Below are 23,303 nucleotides of genomic sequence, written 5' to 3'. Positions count from 1 at the left end.
AATTAGGCTCAGTATCTCTCGATTAAATTCTCTCTCTCTCTCTCTCTCTCGCTCTCTCACATATTTCTCTTTCATTCTCACAAACATTCATCGACTTATACTTTTTGCTGCTTTTTTTCTGGTAAAGAACCAGGCTACCGTTACCCACCGCTTTCTATTCAATCTATCGAACCGGTTAAAACATCGCTGACTTCAAAGTGCAGTATATTACATTTTTTCATCCTATATTATTTCTTATGACAAACTAATGTATCTAACTATTACAATTATGTGTGAATCTTATCTTTAGCTTATCCTTATCGCATAAAACTGAACTAATCTCTCCTTATCTTTCCTTGTTGGGAATTATCGTTAAGCTCAGCATCTTCTTCCAAGATCCTCTTCAACAAAATAAACCCTAGCTTTGGGTATCATTGATAGTTATTCTCACGTAATTACATCAGAATTAGTTATACGTATATACATATCCATACGTCTATATGTATATATCGAATTTTCCATTAGATCTTGAATGAAGACCAAGCGTGTCACCAGAACGTCACCGACTGGACGCGTGAACGCATAAACGCGTGATTATGTAAGGAGTGAATTTCTCGTAATGTATTTTACTCTGAACAGGCAGAATAACACATGATAAACTGCTACAATATACGATAACAGCGTTTCAGTAAGCTTATGCAAATCCAAATCCTTCGCTGCATTCGTGAATTGCCTTGAGTAGATTTGTACGTAATTTATCATATGTCTCGTACACTGGTAGATCCAGTTGATTGAAACTACAATTAGAGAATACAGTTTTAGCCTCATAAATTCGCGATCGATTTAATTTTAGCTTGTTTAAGGAAATGTAAACAAAAAAATTTTCTTTTCGTATAATTACCAAGTATGGGCAGATGGAAGCCTGTCTGTTGATCTATCTTCTCTGTGAATTTGGAACTTTTGTACACCGTTCATGCCTTCTAACGCGGCGAAACCTTGTAACGGCACTTTGGACGTACCAGTAACGAATTGTAAGAACTTGGCACGATCTGCTTGATCAAAACCTCGTAATGCACGCCAGAACCATTGAATCTGCATTTTGGAAAAATGATAAAATACACATATGGTATAAAATATAATCCTTTCAAATATGATATACAAAATATACCTGTAAAGACGTAGCAGTATATTTATGGTACTCGGTATTTGCTTTAAGATCTTCAATATCTACATTAGGCAAGCCACTGATCAATAATTCAAGTTCTTGTTCATTAAATATAGAGATCAGTCGTTTGGGTATAATATCATAAAAGCCTTCCAAGAACGCATTTAATCTATGAAGGAAGATTTAAGATGTAAAAATAGGATAAAAAGTAATTAAACAATAATATTCTTTTTACTCGATTTCAAAACTTTAAATCCACTTACTGTTTACGAATTGCTCCAGTCATCTTCATTTGACATACGAGCCTAATATATTCAAGTTTGGTCTCTTCTGTAACAATTATATTACGTCCATTTGGTATTAAATCTCGCACGTCGTTGACACCAAATTCGTTCACCTAGAAGCAACACAAAGCATTTAGTAATTGAAATACAAAGCCAAAAATTATGTATTGAAATAATTGTTCTTTATTACCTCTGTGGAGAACGTTAACTCGTATCCCAAGTCGGAAATATTATGTTCCGTAAGATAAACGAGTCCTTTATAAAAACTATAATCCTCACTTTCCATATCCGTATGTTTCACGAGTATGCCAAGTATATGTTTATAGAAACTACGCGTGAAATAGCATTCTAATAATTTGTTGTCATAAATAGCCTTAGCTACAAAAATAATATGAGAATTATATAATTTTAGAATTATTTCTTATATCTGATCTGTCTCCGTTGAAAATCAAATCGAATACTTACCAATTACTCGACCGACAAATTTATAATAACACAAATGATTGGGATTACAGTGTGAAGATGAATTTATCATGTACGTTACTCGATCGCCAGGGCTAACGGTGAATAGAGCATACATTGGATTGAAGATTTCTCTCGAAATGATGACATACCACTCTCGCAGCAATCCTCCTGCATCTTGCCCTTCTTCACCTTTTAAATTGAAAAGTAAAATATTACTTAGTGCCGACATTTATGAAGTTTGTACAAGCTTGCTCAATCAAGATAAATGTTAGACCTTCGAAGACGATATAAAAGCGATTTTTCCATTCGTCAGCATTTCTTCGGTGAAGCTCCCTGAATGAATCTTCGAAAACGTGACTTCTACGAACATGAACTGCCAATTCTTCCCTACGTATACCTTCGTCCATCCGTTCTAATTCTGTTCTAAAGTAACGTCTCTTCACATCGAAGTCTAACACTCTTGTGTGATCTACCAATACGGAAAATGGTCCATCTGCTAAGTGTGTAGTCGTTTGTCGTAGAATTTGGTTGAGCACGGTTCTGTGTGTTTCTGTGCGAATAAGATACATATTACATTAAATAAAATAATAACTATGGTTTCATCATTAGTTAATACGTACCGGCAAATTTGAGGAACTTTAGTTGATCCGGTGGTAATGTTTTCTGCGGTGCTGGTGTGATATCCCAAGAAGCATTAGTGGGAGCTTCCGACTGAGAAGTACCTTCATTATCTGAATATATTGGAGAAACTGGTGCTAAGTCTGGTACCACTTCTCGATTCTCACTAGTTGTATTAAGACGACTGTCACGATCTCGAGACGTACTTGAAGATGAGTGCACCAAGAAGAATGCTTCTACTGCAGGCTACAACATTACATATAATTTCTATTTATACCGCAAATAATGTAATGATCAGTACAATGACGATATAATAATTCGGTGATAGTAAGCTCTTAAAATGTGATAAATTTAAACTTTTTACCTGTAAAACAAGGACGGCATGGTGATCAGGAGTGTATTCTAATTCAAGTAAGCAAGCGCTAAGAGTTTCCCATAAGTTATCTAATACTAAACTCTCACTCAGCAATGGAAGTGCAGTTTTCTCTTCGTCTAAAATAATAATAATAATAATAATAAAACAGACATAAGTTTAAGTTAAAACAGATATAGTTAGCGTTTTTTAATTAATCAATCATATATTATAGACAGCAAATGCAGTTTTTATTGAGCAAAGTTGGATTTTTTTTACATATGAGATATTGATCAATCTATGAATTAAAATATTCGTCTTATTATAGCAAAAATAAAATAATCTGCTCGATTTACCATTACGAGAAGAGCCTGTCTTTGAATTCTCAAGACTTAAAGTATTTGCTTGTGTTGTATCCATAGGAACGTCGATGTCTGCATTGTCGGCGGCTATAACAAGATATATTAATTTTTAGTACAAATATTGATTTAGGAAAAATTATAGATATAAAAAAGATAAAAAAAGATATAAAAATACCTGTTTCTGATGCATTGCTTGTTGTACCTGTATCCATCACTGTCACTGTTGTTTGATTAGCTTGAAATAGAAATTTTAATTTGTAAATATTGTAAATTTAATATAAATAAAATATAAAAAATTGTTCGCAAAATAAAATTATAATGACGGCGTATATATACACGCGCGCGCGCGCGCGCGCGCGCACACACACACACACACACACAAACACATATACACATATATATATCTCATACTTGTTTTCTTAGTGTTTGCTAAGCGCACAGCTTCCCTTATTTGCACAATAACTTTAAGTATTCTCAAAAAAAATGCCTGACTAGAGGTTTTACTGACGAGAGCAGCCATCGATGGTAATTGAAGGTCACTTCCGGCTTTAACTTTACTCGGTGCTGTGACGACTACATTTTCATTAGTAAATCTAAAAAGACCATTTTTTATTACTGTCTAGCTTCTTCTTGAGAATGCAAAGCGTATAAAATTGACACGCTTTAACATTTAATTACGTGCTACAAGAATATTTTACCTATCTAATAAAATTCCTCGTCCATTCCCGCTACTAGTCGATGGTTGATCCTCCAATGAATTTCTTCGACTTAATTCACGATTTAGAACTTTTAATTCCATCATCAAATCATTGATATGTTCACACACCATATTTGCCAATTCCATCGCACCTTCCAAAAGTAATTTTAATATCTAGGAAAAAATATAGGTAGAAGAAAAGATGTTAACATCGTATCGTTATATTAATGTTGTAATATCAATATTAATGTTAATATTAATATTAACATCATTTGTATTAATTTATGTAAGAATACAATACATACTAATTGTCTAGTAGGATCAGGACAATGAGATAGATTAAGTAATAGTGCAGTTGCATCTTCAAGTCCATCCTCGGAACAACTTTTACTAGTCAAAACCTGTACGGCCAGCTTGAGGTGTCCTTCTGGTGCGGCGACGCTCTGATCCTTATTAACTTCAATTTTCTTGTTTTTTGCACCACCTTCTTGCCGTCGGTAAGGATTTACTTCCGTCAAACCGATAGAGATCAAGGACAAAAGTCGCAATAACTTATCTGTCAATTGACTGCTTCGTTTAATCACAGACCAATTGAGCATCGAGATAAGTTGGCCGAATGCGGAAGCTTCAAATGAAGTTGTGCCATGTTCTGGCTCACTCCCCAAATTCGTATTCGAATGAGTTCTCGCAACTGATTTTCCTTTTTTGGATGCACACGAATCCAATTTCAGAAGCAAATCCCAGAAATCTGGAAGATCGCTTCTTCCTATTTTAGATGCCGATTTGTTTTTCGCTCCGCCTTCCTCTTTACTGCCACTCACGTCCTTCTCCTTACCACTATCTTTATCGTCTAAATCCTTAGATTTTATTGGCACAAAATATCCAGGGAAACTCTTAGCGAGTGAAATCAACAGTTCTAAAGTATGCCTGTAATGAAACAGAAAAACGTTTTTATCATTATATAGAAATAATAAAAAAAGAATAATAAGAGAAAATTATTTTTAATAAATTGTATTAAATTTTATTTCAATCTAAATATTTTTAAGATAGTACACTGACCTGCATACAGTAGGTGCAGCTTGCGGATGAATTGCAATAATATTACCTTGCCTTTCAGATTTCTTACCAGCATGACGTACTATATGAAATACATTTGCTCTACAACCGAGTGCAGCATCGATACTAATATTTAGCCATGATTGTGTGTTATTTCTTTGGTCAAAAATCTTTGGAGAACTGAAATAAATGATAAAAGATAGGTTACAATAAACATGTTTTTAGAATCAATTTCTAAGCGAAGAAAAGTTTTACCATAAATCCATGGGAGCATTTAATAATCCTTTCCTCTTAAATTTTCCACTGAAATCTGCCATTATATCCTTATTCTCATCGTTACTTCTTTCCATAATACTTAGTAATGCTTTCACTATCCACTCCCTTGTGCTACCGTGATAACAAAGATTTCTGATCACTCTATGAAGCCTAAGCGTGTTAATTTTTGGCTCATCAACAAATAATAACACAAGCAGGCAAGCCATCGATTCATGATCGAGTAATTGCCGGCCTCTTAATCGTAAGCCAGCGCCTTGGTGAGCCATATTTGTATCGCCGCGAGCGTTCCAGGTATTCCATTGAGATCGTTGTGGAACGGCGTGAATCGCATATCGAGTACCACCTCCACGAGCTACAAATATATTTGCGATTTTTGTAAATAAAAATAAAAAATTACAATTAAATTATAAAAATTGTGTTTTTATATATTATGAACAATTATTAAAATTATGTGTATACATTTTATATATAAAACTTTTTATCCACGTTAAACTTTATGCATAATCTATAATAAATGATTTTAAAACCGAAACTTACCTCTACCAGAATTTCTTAATATACTCGAGAGAGCAGTATTGCTTTGGCTAACATGATTGAGGAATCTTTCTTGCATCATGTGTCGATTACGAGCTTCCCACTCTCTCCTTAAGTTTTGAGCTTCTTGAGCTAAATCTGGTGGAAGGACGGATATTTGAGACTCTTCCATATCAGTTAGGATCTACAGACAAATTTCAACTTCAGAAGTAGAAATGAAACATCACTATCAAGGTAAACATTAAATTAATCCGAGAATATATACTAACAGCTTGTCGAAGGGAAGGTTGTAGATTTTGGAAGAAAGCAGCGGCATCCACGGGATCTTCCGGATTCGCCGATGCGGCCGCATGTCGTTGCTGTTCCATGCGTTGTTGTGCCAAAACCTCTTCTTGTATCGCCGGTGGTAAAGCAGCTAGGAATTCAGGATTTACTTCAATCGGTCCGCTAAGCTCCTCAACTACAGAAGCCTGCGCGCGTTGCCTCATACGTTGCAGCCTGCCGACATATTATTTTATTAGTATTTACATATTATCCCCTCTATATATAAACATACGAATAAGATCATCAATTGACCTGAGCTGCTCGGCAATAACTTCGTCGCGCATATCTTCAGGCAGAGCAGCCAAGAACGACGGATCCACACCGTCCGGTAGTTGTTGCTCCTGATTACTGGATTGTTGCTGTGGTTGCTGTTGCGACGGTTGCTGTGACGATTGTTCCGAGGTCCCTGCCGTAGTAGTGGTCTCGGCCGTAATTGACGACGTTGGATCCTGATTGACAACGTTGGCACTACAATGACATTTTATGTTAAAACTGCTGTAATTTGTATTCACATGTGCATACTTACTTTCGTTCACGCCGTAAATCAATGTCGCTTGTTCGACATTGACTGTCGTCTGTCAAGAGTCTGCGAATCCAATCAGCCGAATCACTACTCTCCCTCGACAGATCCTCGCTAGTTTCTTGACCAAAATCTACTACTAATGGTGTAGCCGGAGTGCGATTAGATGATGATTCAGGAACATTCGCTGTTTCTACGTTACTTCGCCCAGGCTGTCCTGTTGAAGCAAGATGCGTAGGCGCGTCATTAGACACATGTAGGTCTAATGACAGAAGAATATTAGTACACAGAATCTTAACAATAACTTAGCAATAAAGACAATTAATCGGTCTGAGTGCAAAAGATCCCAATTTCTAAAGTAATCACTTGCATTCGATCCACGATATAAATAACACAAAAATAAGAGATATGTATAATAGCGTTATAAATGGACGATTTTAATTACTTTTAATAAAATAGTAATATTACTTAATCTAATGGTCGCTTCAGAAGTACACGGTCCAAGCACAGAATCGACGATACTTTCAGCCAACTCTAACGTGGGATTTCGATTTGCCGTGCGAGGATCACGACTATCGGAGACCGACTGTTCTTCTGGCGGTGGTGGAGGTGGTCGTTCCTCATCCTCTTGAACCGTTACTTCCATTTCACCTGTTACATCTAGTATGTAAAAAATACATACAAACACGCGTCTAGAACAGTAAAAATAAATAAAAAATATTGTCTTGCGTATATAGCTATACCGATTATGTCCTCTTCCGGAGTGCGCTCCTGTCTTGTTGTTTCTACCGCAGTTCCTTCTCCAGCAACAAGCGGAGTGACATCGGTTCGTAGTGAAGTTGATGCTGATGATCGTTGTTCATCCAATGTTAAATTGGGCAATGTAACTAAAATATCAGATGCAGTTTAAGGAATTGTATTATCGTATTTTTAAATCGTTTTCATCGTTAATTATGTATATATACGCGAGGATAAGTTCGAAAAGTTCTCGGCCTAACACTGGAATGACGCCATTGACAAGTCTCAAATTGCTATAATTTTAGACAAGTTTGATTCTGCACAGGAATACTGTTAAAATTTCAGATGCATTCATTAATTTCTTTGTCTCGGTCCTATAAAGCAACCGATTCTCCATTCCATCATGACAATGCACATTTTTTTCAATTTCTTTCAGTCACAAAATTCCATTAATAGATTTAGCAAGTATTGCGTTTCATTAGACCGAAACAAAGAAACTAATGAACGCATCTATCTAAAATTTTAACAGTAGCTCTGTGTAAGATCAAACTTATAATGTTCTAAAATTATAGCAGTTTCATACTTGTGGCATTTTGTGTCACGCTAAGAACTATTGTCGTATACGTACATGTATATATAAGTGTAGAAAAATATATGGGAGCATATTTACCATCGGTAGTATTTGAACGTTCTTTTTCTTCTTTATTATCCTTTTCATTCTCTTTTTCTGATCCATGTTGTTTTTTACGTTTCTCTTTGCGTTCGGCAAGCTCGGCATTCCTGTGTTTTTCTAGTCCAGGTATCAGCTTATGAACAACACCTATCCGACATAAAAAATTAACAAAACTACTATGTACATAAAAATATAAAATTAACAATAACAAATGCTTTTGTTCTCACCAACGCAACAATCCGGTTGAGAATCTCCGTCTAATTGCTTGCTCTCTTCGATCCACCAATGTAACGCGGTTGGTATATTATTCAAAGTTGCTGCAAGGCTTGGACCAAAAAGATATCCAGATTGATCCTAACGATAAAATTGAGAGTTACAACTTATATTTTTTAATATTTATATTTTCGTATTGCACAATTATGTACGTACAACATAATCGATTTGCTCTTCCTCTTGATTAGTAAATATTCCCAATCCATTATCCATTACAACAACACGTGTATCTCTAAAACTTGATGCTAAAACTTGACTGGCGGATAAAGGGAGAGTCTGTGCAGCCGGACCTAAGAGTCTATATACCATGTACACATTAGAGAAAACTATAATTAACATTTGTCTTTTTAAATAACTTTTGTAATCTTTTAAGATTAAGTAACTTCTTTTAAATATCAGTATACGATTTTCAATACCTATTCCCTTGTTGTTCTGATTTTTATTGTTTTCAAGTATATTAAATAATTAGACTAATATTTACTTATTTACAAAACACAATCTTTTACCAATATATAAATATATACCTTTGTAATATTACAGGTGGATTTGAACTACGTGGGTTGGATAACTGAAGGTACTGATATTGTCTAGCACGTCGTAAAACACGCGTTCTAGTACTTGCAGTGTCCAAACTTCCTTGCGATATCAATAATGGATGAGTACTGATACCTGCATCAAAATTATTGGAATTATACATCTTAGAATCATGCAAGAAATTAAATAAAAGATAAAGAAAAAAAAGGAGAGAAAAAACACAGTCGATCATTCATATCGAAACTCCCTATTCTCAACCAACTGATCTACTTTCATAAACTGAGATTACGGATTCTATTCTATACGTATATGAAAACTGATGAAAATCTATTTTAGCAATATATTGTATTACATGAAAATTGAAGAAATTGAAGATCTGTTCTTTTTTCGAAGAATTCTGAATTAGTCCTGAACTAGTACAAGTTAGAGTGAAACAAACTAAACTTCTGTCTCACTTTAATTTATTGCACCAGTATACACTAGTTCGGAATTTGGAGTAGAAAAAAAACAGACCTTGAAGTTAAGAACAGAGAGATTCGGTTTCGATTAATCAAGAACAAGGGAATTTCCGACTGTAATTATCTATTTTCGCTCCTATTTACCATTGTTCTCAGAACCTGCAGGCGGCTCTTCAAACAGACCTAATGGTAACGGGAATGTGGTATTCCATGGAAGACTAGGTCGTGTATTAACTGGCGTCGACGTATTCGCAATGTCCTGATTTTCAATGTTGTGTTGTATCATTACGACATTACCACCATCGCGCTCAGAAGAGGGAAACATACGAAAAACACCACCCTCTCCAACATCCTCGTAAAATTCTATTCCATCTTCTTCATAATTGGATGATCCTTCCTCCTCTTCTTCCTCTTCTTCTTCATTTTCTTCACCTATAACATAAATAAAGATAAAAAATATATTATCTCTTTCTATCTCGGTTGTGGTTTTATTATGTATCAAAAATATCTACCATCATCTTCCTCTTCCTCCTCTTCGTCCTCATCGTCCTGCACCTCGTCCTCATTATCATCAGATGGATTGCTATCGGAGTCAGAGTCCGAGCTCATTAAGTCCTCCTGTAATGAATAAAATTCATTGTAAATTATAAAAAAATAAAACGAAAAATATCAATTACTTGAGAAAAATGAAAAAAGTGACGTTACTCTTACTGTGGTATCTCGAGTTGGATCGAAATCGCCCTCTGCGTCACGCATTGCGAGACTTTCATCATCGATGTCCATTGGCCTATGCGGGCGAGAAGATGGTTCTTCCGCCACGGCCGAGCCGTCCCTGGAAAACAGTACACTACTTGATTATAAGTACTGTAGCTTTCATAAACTTGAAGGGCTATGAAAATAAATAAAAAAAGATTCGCGAACGTGTGCAATACATAAACAAAAAACAAAAATACACATAAACTAAAAAAAAACATATATTTAAATTTAAAAATATATATATCATGTTAAATGTTTAAATTTAAAAAATATATGCATATATATGTATACACACATGTGTTTGAGTTTGATATAAATTATATAATTGAATTTTACAGGTGTATATTACAAAATAAAATCGCATAAAAATACAATCCGAGAAGAAGAGTACTTTGCTAATATCTCTTAAAATGGGAGACATTCATCACTGCGATATATCTACCATCATATGTATGAGCATATCATCTTATTTCATTCATCACGGTTATATTGAATATTTTTTTATCTGCCATATTGATGTCATTATACTGCATAAATATATCTTAATCAAACATAAAATTAAATTTACTTGTACACTTTATTTGAATTGCATGACATTCATCGAAATTTGATTATTTGTTAATTTGCATCTCGTTACCTTTCGAGAAGCTGATCCATGATATCCTCCAGTGCAGCCTCGTCTCCTTCTTCATGTACCTGACTCTCTGACGTCGGTTCCAAGCTTTCAGCTGTTACAGAGATATCATGCTCAGTGTTCTCTGCGTCCTCATTCACTTCCTCTCCCACGGCATGCGTAGCTTCGGAGGTCGTAGTGCCTGTCTGTTCTCCAATCGGTTCTTCCTGGACTGTCCTATTTTTCGGCTTTGTAAATTTGTTATTGATCGCACCCGGTATTGGTTGATTGATAATGCGCGATAAGGTCTCTAATGGTTTCAACGCGGCGTTAATCGTGCCGGCCATATTCGGACTCGATAAGTCGAGACTGTGTGGTATTTTGGCCAAGTCGGTAATTATACCCTTTCTGAGCATTATTCTGACGATGTAATTAATGTTATTGTATTGATGGGCTCTCAAAGAAGCTCTCAGCTGAGTATGTGACATATTTGGCGGACAACTATCAATCATGGTAGAGATCAGTCCGATTAATAACTGAAGCTGCGCGTGCTTCTCAGAACTCTCCGGAAGTGCGAGTGTTCTCGTCAAAGCTGCCTTCACTTCCGTCACCAAAGTCGTCTGTACGTCCGGCGAATGATTACACGAAGCTATCGCAGCAATCAACATTCTCGCCATGCTGCTGCACGTTCGATCGCCCGAATTTTCCGGCGACATTGGCAAAAGTTTATCTAGCAAGAACGCTAAAGCCGTCGTGTCTTCAGATACCATCTCACTTTGTCCAGCTCTATACGTATGTTCGGTTATAAGACTAGCTACAGCGCCATAAGATCTTACAGCTTCTGCCAATATCTTTAATATCGCAGATTTTGTTAAAATAGGCTTCTTTGCCTCCTCCGGTTCTACCTTGCTGTTATTACCGAGATCGGTATAGATTTTTAGAGGAATAATTTGCGACACTTGATCGTCGTCGTCCAAGGGATCGTTAGTGGTTGTTGCATTATTTCTCAGTACATCTCGCCGTGATGACGATGCCGACGATGATGTGTTACCCATCGATAGAGTTGTCGTATGTGATGTCTTCTTTTCGGGGCTTGTTGGAGTTGCTGATCCATCATCCGACAACATTGGCATTGGCTTAATCAATGCGTTCAACATATCACGAATAACACCTACAGATATTTCTTCTACCATCGGTAATGCTGGAGAGTGACTAGGAGGTAAGGCTTTCACGACTAGCCTATTGTCAATATCATCTTCTGCAAAATAAAAGATATAATTTTAAAACAAAATAAGAAGTTAATACAAGTTAAATTATTATTTTATTAATTATAAATTATTATTATATTACTTAACCTCTTTAGACCTGATTTTATTGGGAAACTATGTTAAAAAAATTCTTTTGATTCAATTCATGCGTATTTAAATAAATAATTAATTTTTTTCAAATTTTGACTATTTTTTCAACATATTATTACGTACATCAGATAAATCTTAGATGATGTCAACAAAATTAAATAATTCCAACGGATAATATCTTCAAATTTGATGTACATTACAATGTGCGCTCAAGTAAATCTGAAGGGGTTAAATAAATCCTAACTGAAGCATCATTAACTGAAACTCACTTTTTAAGCAACTTATGTCAACTCTAAGGATATTTTCGCACACTTCTTTGTATACTTCTGGATTACGGCAAACAGCGCTGCTGATCTGCCGCGTCATAAAAAGTATCTCTTTATATGCAGGAGGTATGTTACTCTGTGTGCGCGCACGAATGACCTAGAACAAAATTGGACGAATTGTTACATAAATGGATTACACGAAATTGTATTGAAAATATAAACACAACACACAAAGTACCTTTTCCATCGCAAGGCGAAGTGTGCGTGGCTCTTCAAGGGTATGTCGTATCAGTAATGTACATAAATTGATGCAGCCGGTAAAACTGCACATTTGTGTCATTTCGAGGAGTAACTTAACACCACCTTCCCGCGCAAATACCTCTGCATTCCGATAATCTCTCGTCAGCCGTAGGCATACTTTCAATACAGCGTGTAACGCGTCTCGATCGACTGGGATTGCCAAAAATTTTACACACGCGCTGCAATATAAATAATATTTATGAGATGTTTATTACTCTTTATTAATTCAATTTTATAAAATGTATTTCGTATAATACTATGTACAAAACTATGAACAAATTTTGTTTTTTGAAAAACAAATCAGAATAAGTGTTATTATACGTGAGTCGTTTGATAAGTTTGGTAAATTTCCATGAAATGGCGCTACAATCCATTTGATGACGCGACATCTCGAAAGATCTACTCTTCGAAATCCCTTCAGGTCAAATTTCAGCCAGAAAGGATGCATAGATCACGTTTGGTAGTCATTTGAAGCGAGATTGGCGCACCAAATCGACTGTTGCAATGACAAAACTACGAATTGGGCTATGAATTGATTCCTCATCCACTCTATTCTCCGAATTTGGCCCCGTGTGACTTCTTTCTGTTCCCAAACTTAAAAATTTGGCTCGGTGGGAAATTCTCGTCAAATGAGGAAGTCATTGTCGCCGTCAATGAGTATTTTGCAGACTTTGAGACAGCCTACTTCAAATGAGCCTACTACCAAACGTGAACTATGCATCCTTTCTGGCTGAAATTTGGCCTGAAAGGGTTCGAAGAGTGGATCTTTCGAGATGTCGCGTCATCAAATGAATTGTAGCGCCATTTCATGGAAATTTACCAAACTTATCAAACGACCCACGTAGATTTTGGATCGGTTAGTTCGAATTCGTAAGCCGTTTTGCTCCATCATATCCAGTTTTTTAGATAATCGAGAAAAATGATGGAAAAATCTATAAAAATTGAAACGTTTGAGGAAAGAGCAAATATGACATTAAAATGCGATTACAGAATTAATTTAAATATATTTTGATTATACACAAAGTGTAAGAAACAAAAAAATATTGCTTTACTAATGTTGAGTACTATGTAGTTTAACAAATCGTAAAACAAATCGGTAGCTACCATTGTGCAACAAACAATGATCTGTATAAGTCATGGAAAATTTGTTCAGCTCCAGAAATGGATATTTTAATTGTTATCTTTCAAAAATAACAATTAAAAAAAATTATTCGTTTCTAAAGCTAAAAAAACTTTCTACTCACGCAGATCGTACAGATTGCACAATGTACTTCAACCAACTTATTTATGCCATCATTATGTCATCTCAAACATTATTAGTAAAGCAAATTTTGTTTTGTACATCTTGTTCAACTTACCAAGATACATTCAAATCAATTTTGCGATTTTAATGTCATATTTACTTTTGCTCTTTTTTCAAACGTTTCAATTTTTCACAGATTTTCCATCATTTTTCTCAATTATCTAAAAAACTAGAAGTTATGGAATAAAATGGTTTACGAATTCGGATTCAGCGACCCAAAATTTAAGAAACAGCTATTCTGATGTGTTTTATTTCAAAAATTTTTTATGATCCTATGTAATGCATGATCACACAAAACATTACGAAAAATAATATAGAAAACATAGAAAACATAGAAAAGCATTAATATGTTAATTAATTATACAGCATCATAATATATCGCAATGTAATAAAATTATCTACTTTTTTTTCAAGGTCTAAATTATTACATTACATATTTGTACCTATTAATGTATTTCTCACCGTACAATACTCGGTGCTATACTAGGATCCAATCCTTGGACCACTGTATTTCGTCTTTCCTCTCCTACCGGACTCTCATCGGTATCCATATTTGAATCGGAACCCGAACCACCATCCTCCTTATCCGTGCTGAGCTTGAAGCCCATCGTGATGGGCCGTCTATTATCGCTATCTTCGTTCACTTGTGTCATGCAGGAAAAGGTGATGAGATATCGGCGTCGACTGCATGATATTCGTACACTGGACTCGCCTGCCCAATATGCGTCATTGATGATTCGATTATTCATAGGCGAATAAGGGGTCCATTTTCCAGTACTTAAGTCAAACCACTTCCACGATTTGGTCGTGATCTTGTGCATCATCTGCTTTCGTTGCGTAAGAGAGGCCACCTTTTCCAGCCGGTCGATAAGCAGTAACAAAGGCGCTAACCACTTTGGTGTCTTCATGCTCAACACAGCGCTAGTATCCTTGCAGTCTTTAGCGATTCTATTCTTGTTCGCGGTGAGCGGAGCTTCGCTCACCACCAACAACCGTACGAGTTTGTCAAGTATCGCGCATTCTTCCACTATAAGAGCACATGGCACTCGCATCTCCTGAAATGAACCTTCAAAGAACAGAGTATAGAGATAAAGGCGGCCAGAAAGTTTATTCGCTTCTTCGCACTCCACCAATCGGGCTCCGGCATTTTCATCCTGACTCTCGGCGATGTCAATCAGATAATCCACTAGACGTCCGACCTCGCGTATCAACTGCCGTAACGTATCATCCCGCCACTCATCGCCATTTCTCTTGGTGATGGTCACTAACAGATCGCAAATTCTATACACTGTGTCCGGCATGAGATCTAATAGATTAAGACATTGCCCAAGTGCACTACGTGTAAATTCGTCTATACTTTCGGTGATGGTCGTTTCGCGAGAAGGAATTTCTTCAATGCCCGAAATCTTACGCGTATCTGTATCGCCGAGCGACATTGCAATAGCATGCATTATCTGATCGTCGTCCGCCAATTCCAAATCCATAATCAAACCTTGACCACTGGCGTCGCTTACTGGAGCATCGGGTCTACGTAGAGTCGCAGGATTTGTTAGAAGATAATCGGTTGCCTGTTCTACCGTCATCGTGTGCAATAACGCTTCTATACAATGTGCTCGACTGAAGCCCATATCCATCAGTTGTCTCAAATATTCCGGATTGACATCCGCCTCTGGTTCATCACGACGATCAGATCCACCACTTCTGCCAACGCTGCTCGCACCGCTACCACTAGCTATCGCATTGTCTCCGCTTTCTTCCTTTTCCGTGCGTTCCTTGATGATTTTCTCACCACGTAGAATATGTCGTAAAATCGATAAAATAGATTCTGTCATGCGAGCTCCATAATTTTTGAGTGGTTTTTTACCCCACATCAGCATCACTGCCTCGAAAGCTTTTTTATGGATATCGATGAGATATCTTATTGGATCGAATGTCTCGCATACTTTATATATTCCCGTACACTTTGACGAGACCACGTGGGGTGAGTCTAAGATAGCCTTAGGATTAACCATTTTCTCCAACAGCATCAGCCAGGCATCCAAGAACTCGCCAGTTCCATCGGGTAGATTCGGATGTTCCAATCCTTCAGATAACGCAAAATGGCCTCCACCTGATAAAGCCCAATGAAAGGTAGAGAAAAATGCATTTTGACCATTCAATTTGACAAATTTTTGAAGCATCAGGTGATAAGGATGCCTTTTCTCGTCAAAAAGCATCGGTGATGTAAATCCCACTGAACATATGAGAAAAGTTAGTTTAAATTTGGGAATCGGTGATGGGGGTAATTTATCCCACGATAACCCGCGTGTCAATAAGCAGTTCAATGCAGTGGCAACACTTCGCGCTGCCTGAGAGGGCAACGTAGGCGTTAGAGGCATTTGCTGTCCTCTACGTTGTCTTACGGGAGAACCCATGCAAAGTTTGACAAGTAGACCAAATAGTTCTGAAAGCGCTCTGCCGAGTCTTGAAGAAGCGCCAAGTAAAGGTTTGATATATTTTAACTGATAATTGTTGGGCTTGTCGGTGTTTACATTTGGTTTGTCATCTACCTCCATCGGCACCGGCGGCGGATCTGTGCTAAGAGCTTCCATGGCCGTAGTCATCCCATTACTTCCCATATCCGAGGATATACTAGCGGACCAAGAGACCGAAGGTTCGCCCTCGGTTTTTAACTCGGGTGGCATCAATTTATCCATATCTTCTTTGCCAAATTCGCATCCGGCCGGAATAATATCCTCGCTACATAACGCGAGGAGTAATGTACTCTCCCAAACGAGAGACATATAAAGCTCCGACAAACCTTTGAGGACGGTCAAGCCTAATTCGGAACCCCAGTGATTCATAGAAAGATTTCGGATATCACTTTGGCTAGTACGGCAAACATGAACAAACATCACTACGTATCCATGGGCTGCATTCATAGCGTGTAACAAAGGCGTAGCAGTGTCGCTTGTAAATGCGGTTTCCAGATTTGGAGCTGACGCAAGTTCGTGTAACAAAACAGAGGCGCCAGGGGATTCTAAATTATTGTGAAGTGGTTTCAATAAATTTAACACTTCATTTAATTGTGACAAACCTGTTTTTAGTACTAATGGTTCATGTGCGAGATTCTGTAAATATCAAATTATATTTGTAATATAGTTACATTTAAAAAATATGCATTTAAAAAACACGCATAAAAAAATAATTATACGGAAAGATCAAAATACTTACCAAGATACTTTTGCATACAGAGGCTACAGATTGGGCCGCTTGGGCGACAGGATAATCAACAGGTAAATTAGGTAGACCCAAAATCGATAATAATGGAACGAGTCCCTTTTGAGCAACAAATTCTCTGCAATGATCATCAGTTGAATTGTTGCTGAGTATAGCATCCACAAATTTCATAACATTGTGAATATATTCCACTAAAGCAATGGGAGTCTTCTCTCTTGGTTGAGGTGGCGGTCCAGGCTGTTGAGGTGACATGCTAGGTTGCTCTTCTCGTTGAGGATGCGAACTTGTACTAGCTTCTTCCTCATCTTCTTCTTCTTCGTCACTACTGCTACCGCCGCCTCCTCCACCACCGCCACCAGAGTCTCCTACTCCAACACCGACTGATTGACCAGATGTTTGACGATTTCCAGAGGCCGTGTTTGATGGTGAATTTTCAGATTTACTAGCGGCACGCCAGCATATGTATCGTGGATCACAGCCCAATACACACAATTCTTCGAGTAACTAATAGGTAAAAAAAAAGACGAATAAAAATAATTTGGGAAATGCAATGTACAATAACAAAATTAATTATTAGAAAACGCAGTTTTTATTTTTATTTAATTAATACCTTAATGATTGCTCCAATAGCATCAACTTTTAAACTTGGTTGGTGCCTCATTAGCTCATCCATGGCATTACCTAAATTTGAAGCTGTATCACCTAATGGATCGGCGCTTCGTCGCCGTCGCATTGCCGAAAGATAAACAGGCGAGAGAAGTACTTTAAATAAGCGTTCGAATGGTCGCCGTTTCACAAAGGATTCAAGACCGCGTTGATTTAAACACAGAGCACTGAACACATTAGGTAAAGAGCCCAATACTTCTCTAGTAGCAGGAACCTGTTACATGACATAGTAATTATTAAAAACGCTTTTGGTATCATATCATGAAAAATATTCTATTATTATGAAAAACACAAAATTAAATATAAATTATTTACACTCACTTCTTTTATGAGTAAAGCATGAAGTACAACATCAGTCAAGCCGTTGTCTTGTAGAGACGATAATAATGACGGTTCTTGGAAAACATACACAGTCACGACGTCAGTAGCAAGTAAGAATAACGAAGGACCGTAATATTCTGAATTACTTATAATATGCTTCAGAGATGATGGTAATGTACCCTCCATAACATGTCGTATACTGTCAGAAAATGCCGGATCCTGAATTGCTTTCTTGAGAAAATTCAACATTGATTTCAGGAGTGCTGCTCGTTGTGGTAAACACGTTTTGCCGGTCTTGGCAGCAGAATAGTCTGGCTGCTGTTCGTTCTTCTCATCTGCTTTGGCAACTGTATTTTCATCTTCTGATATTTCCATAGGATTAGACGATTCCTCTCGTTCATCGAAAGTCTCGTGTTCCCGACGTGATGTGGAAGAGCCTTCTTCCCTTTCTATCGATCTTTCACGTGAGATTTGTGGTGCATCCTGATAGAGCAGTGGCTCTATTTCGAACGGCTGTTCTTTCCGACACACATTAACTTCCATGTCTAAACGGTTGATAAAACTAGCTAAACCACTATGAGTTTGAAAACCTTGCATATCTATGTTTGTTATTAAATCTATGACACGCACTGCTCTTGTTACAAACTGACAAAAAAAAAAAAAGAAATGAATAAATAAGATTGAATATATTTTACAAATAGAATGTAAAACGCAAATTTAGTAAATCATAATTTTTGTTATTATTAATATCGAATTGTAAATTAATATTGAATGTATTATATATTCTGTTAAACAGTACCGTTATATGTTCCAGTTCACTTCCCGGCCAATTGATGACTTTCAAAAGACTCTCCATCATACCACAACTTACAAGAGCCTCTCCACCCGCTTCGTAACTTGCAAGATGATACAAAAAACTAAACAAGGCTGTCGCAAGCGGGAGAGGAAATGATTGACCATCTGGTTGTGGTGAGGTTAACGTTGTTATACAAGTACGAACCAAAACAGGTAGAAAGCCGTGATACGAGCTAGCTCCAGTGACATCAATAATCATGTTCAATCGTGAACCTGGTTTTCTGGAATCACATAAAAATAAAGATTAAAATACTATATCAGATATCAAATTCTTATGAAATAGAAAAATATGTATACTTACTTGGGGAAGTGTGGATTCCGATCTAAATGTATAATGCTCGTAAGAGTACGCAACGCTGCCGCGCGTATCTCAACAAGGTGAGTATGTGGTAATTCCAACAGTTCCACAAGCTCTTCAAGAAGTCCAGCGTGAAGAAGACTGTGCGCATTTTCCTGCAACGCGTTGCTGTATACAAGTACGGATAAAGCTTGAAGCCGAGCTTGCACGCACTGCAATCGTCTTCGATAATCCGAAAAACTATGCGCTAATCTTATATGTGTCAATAGAGCCATCTAAGAATAACATATTTTAATGCGTTAAAAAATATCTCTCTGGCTACAATCTCTTGGAGCGCGTTTTCAGCACTATCAGCACATTCTATCTTTGTTTTTTTTTATATCTAATTTTTATGTATATAAAGTTTCACATACATTGCAGTGCATTAATTCGTGGATCATAGTAGTGGTTCGGCTTATCGATGTTGATTTTTTACTCAAATACTATCAACTTTACAGAAAAACAAGAGACAAAAATCATTTATTTTCTTCTCATAGAACTCTAAGAATTTTTTATTAACTTTTTAGTACTGCATTTTCTTATTTTCGATAAGTCGAGCCGCTACTATGACCCAGCGAATTAATGCACTGTACTGTACATCTAATAAACGATAAAAATTGAATGACGCATTAGCGTTGAAAATTCCCAGAATGCAGCCTACAAATCATATCATTTACATGGAAAAAAAAATTCTAAACCTTACTTGTCGTTCCTGAGGAACATTATAAACTTTTAACAGATCATTCATAATCTGTGCTGGGGTTTTTCCGAGTTTATCAACATTTTCTATATGTATATATGTTACAAGATTCATTTGACCAACTTTCTTTGTACTAGAGAGTGATGTACCAGTTGTCGATAGCTCCGTTACAATCGGATTTTCCGCATAAAATTCAAAGTGTAACGTTGTAGCACTTGCTGGAAATGGCTATAAAATAAAAAATATGTACATATTATACATATATAATATTATTAATAAAACTGTATCATGTTACACATTATTACATATAGTAATAAAATGTGCACATTGCTTACTTTTTCTGGAAATTCCTTGCAGCAGTCTGCTAAACCAAAACCGTTTTCCTTTCCTCCCCAACTCTGTAAGTTATTATTTAATAGAGTTAAATTATATCGCTAAATATAAATATAAATTAAGGTTACTGACCTCAGCTAGATGTATAAGCCTGCTGAGCAAAGCTTGCCGTTTGTCACTATTTAGACGTGTAATAAAATTACTGCGTTTACTAAACATGTACAGAAGATTTAATACACCAAGGACTACATTCATGTTACAACTTGATAGTAAAGTAACCAAGTGCTCCATGCTGTTGTACAAATGCCGTGAAAATGAATGTTCAATTAACAATGTTGTGAAGTGGAGAACCCAAAGAAGCAGCTCTTTTGCCTATCAAGTTAAAAACCATATATGAATTATTTTATTAATTTTAAGACTTTTAATGTAAAACTATACATTCAGAGTAATACATATTTTAATCAGTTGATGCTAATAGAGATAAATTATTAAATAAACCTCTCGATTCTGAGGAAGATCGCATGCTAATTCCCATGGATTATCTGGACTTCTTGCTGCAGCTTCTTCTAAAATACTGTCACTGAGATCTAAGACATCAATCCAATGGAATAATTCGCATTTTCCAAATGTCCACGCATCTATCTGCTTTAGTTCTTCTAGCAGCTCTGCATGCGAGCAAGAGCGTAGTTTGCTTATGAGTGCCTGACATTCTGCTGGCTAAACGTTACACATAATTATAATTTGAACAAATTAAATATAAATAAAGTATGCGTGAGTATTAGAAACTTTTATTCCAAGACATAATGTACAATTAATCGAAATTAGTTTATAAATTGAAATCATATCAAAATTTCTCTTACTATGATTGAAATAATTATACACACATGCATTTATATATAGATATGTAATTACATATACATATACATACACAGAAGAAATTATGTAATCTTTCCTTAAATTTCATTTAATGTATATTTTAATGAGCCAATTTTCATTAAAATATTTATTGTGCAAAATACTTACCACTTCGGAAGTGCATTTTTTCAATCTACTGCGATCGATTTTCATTTTGATGTATTAACGAATCCTTGTAAATTTAATATCTAAAATAAAAAATATTGCGTCATAAACTTTATAGTGACTGATTTACTCTATAAAAATTAGTAATTTAGTAATAAATATATAGTTATAAAATATTATAAGTTCTTGATGTAATAAAATGTAATACTATATCTAGCATTGCATTAATACGATTAATAATAAAAGAAAGAATGTTATAAAACTTAATTAATTTGTCTATTTATTAAAAAAGTCATAGTATTATAATAAAATTGCTACATTCCAGATATTATATCACAATGGCTTAATATCATAAGATATAAAAGTTCTAAGTAACGAGCATTTTTAATTCATTCAAAATAAATATTACATAATGTTTCTATTGTGTTCTTATCGTCCTATTGCATATCCAAATGCATATAATTGCCAACTGTACTGAATACCAATATTAAACAGTCAGTGATATTCCACAAATTTTTAGAAAACAAATTTCCCCTTCCGTATGAAAAGAAATGTGAAAGAATTATTAAAATCATTTAATCAGATACAAGTTTCTAAGAGAGAGGGTACATTTCATTAACAATTTATTTACGAGGGTGCACGAAGAATTAATGGTAGTATGACTGATTTCTACAACTCATGCATAGATTAAACTGTAAATAAAGAAATTACAAAATATTTAAAAAATTTATAAAAGATTTATCGTTTATCGCAGCACTAGAAACTGAATTGCACTAGAACTGAACAAGAATACAGTGCAGATATGTAGATAATAAAAAATGTTATAGTGCATGGCGGATCAGACATATTATTAGACTTATTATTCATCAGATGATTATTCATCAGATGAAGAAGATTAATTACAATTCCATTAGAAAGAGTCTTAATCGAAGATAATGATGGAAAAAATATAAAAGATGAAGATGACATATATTATTACATTTAGACATAATGTTATTAACATTGTATATATATATATATATATATACAAAAGTTGTATTTTGCTGAACGCAACGCACCATTTCCGCGTACCCTGCACTGCCGCACTAACTAACTCTAGTCCTAGTGTAACCGAAAGTTCAGTGAACTTTTCATTACTGTTCATATACTGCAATAAAGAAAGAGTGTGTGCTAATGTCGTTGACACCAGCTCTGCAATAAAAAATACTTCAGTGTACGCTAAAGAATGCTTCTTACACTAGTTTAAAAATTTCAGCATTAAAAAACAAAATTACAGATTGATACATATATAGAGGAATCCTAATCCCTATCTTGCAATGACATTTGATTTTTTTATATATAACCATGTGTATTTAGAAAAGTTTGAACAAGAGAATAAAGCTTATTTATTTGTAATTATTGTATAATGATGTGCATGTAGTTGCGAAACTATATATACTCTTAGTCAAAAGTATTAGGCACCTTAGTAATCATTATTTAAAGTTTTACTTAAAAAATTAAATTAATTTCTTTAATAGTATTTGCTATATAAAGTGTCCTTTGTTTCAACAACTCTTAAAACTTAGGTAGAATAATCAATAGGTAAAAAAATTGTGGATAAATGAAAACATAAAAAACATAAAAATGCCTAAGATTTTTTATTAAAGCTTGGAAGTTTCCAATGATTTATTACTAATGGCAAAAATCCATTAGTAGTAAATTTTAAAAAGTGAGAAGTTAGAGCTGACCAATTATAATCGATTATTCTTTTCACATTTGATTGTGATTGGTCAAAATGGTTTCTAACTTCTCACTCTTTTTATTATTATTGTAGAAGAAAAAATTTTTAGAAAATTTTTTTTAATTAAAAAAATAGGCAAAGCGTAATCTTGAGAGATGATTTGTACACTTTTCCTCTTCCGAGGAAAGATCATGCATTGTGATCTACTTTTGTAATCTAAACTTCTAT

The 23,303-nt window shown here is 35.5% G+C and overlaps 1 protein-coding gene across 1 annotated transcript; it reads right to left on the bottom strand.

Annotated features, from left to right (window-relative positions):
- Window positions 1-673: 673 nt before the first annotated feature.
- LOC105618859 (E3 ubiquitin-protein ligase HUWE1) lies at window positions 674-21,403 on the bottom strand. The gene is made up of 43 exons (XM_012200392.1): window positions 21,359-21,403; window positions 20,834-21,052; window positions 20,468-20,707; window positions 20,338-20,400; window positions 20,006-20,230; window positions 19,267-19,538; window positions 18,910-19,186; window positions 18,111-18,755; window positions 17,734-18,003; window positions 17,118-17,627; window positions 14,367-17,014; window positions 12,540-12,780; window positions 12,305-12,458; window positions 10,702-11,935; window positions 10,014-10,155; window positions 9,821-9,926; window positions 9,453-9,740; window positions 8,841-8,985; window positions 8,473-8,614; window positions 8,271-8,397; window positions 8,041-8,190; window positions 7,376-7,519; window positions 7,101-7,292; window positions 6,639-6,894; window positions 6,365-6,580; window positions 6,058-6,286; window positions 5,792-5,972; window positions 5,234-5,606; window positions 4,982-5,158; window positions 4,228-4,849; window positions 3,924-4,096; window positions 3,637-3,818; window positions 3,401-3,460; window positions 3,220-3,312; window positions 2,876-3,003; window positions 2,514-2,757; window positions 2,168-2,443; window positions 1,894-2,082; window positions 1,619-1,806; window positions 1,408-1,541; window positions 1,148-1,313; window positions 881-1,071; window positions 674-776 (listed from the first exon to the last, which is right to left on the bottom strand). Exons 1-43 carry the CDS (start codon window positions 21,401-21,403, stop codon window positions 674-676), a joined length of 12,660 nt encoding a protein of 4,219 aa, XP_012055782.1.
- Between the last annotated feature and the right edge of the window lie 1,900 nt (window positions 21,404-23,303).

The sequence above is a fragment of the Atta cephalotes genome (assembly GCF_000143395.1).
Source record: "Atta cephalotes unplaced genomic scaffold scaffold00018, whole genome shotgun sequence".
Classification (NCBI taxonomy): domain Eukaryota; kingdom Metazoa; phylum Arthropoda; class Insecta; order Hymenoptera; family Formicidae; genus Atta; species Atta cephalotes.
The sequence above is the reverse complement of the archived record's forward strand: the minus strand, read 5'-3'. Positions and strand labels throughout refer to the sequence as shown.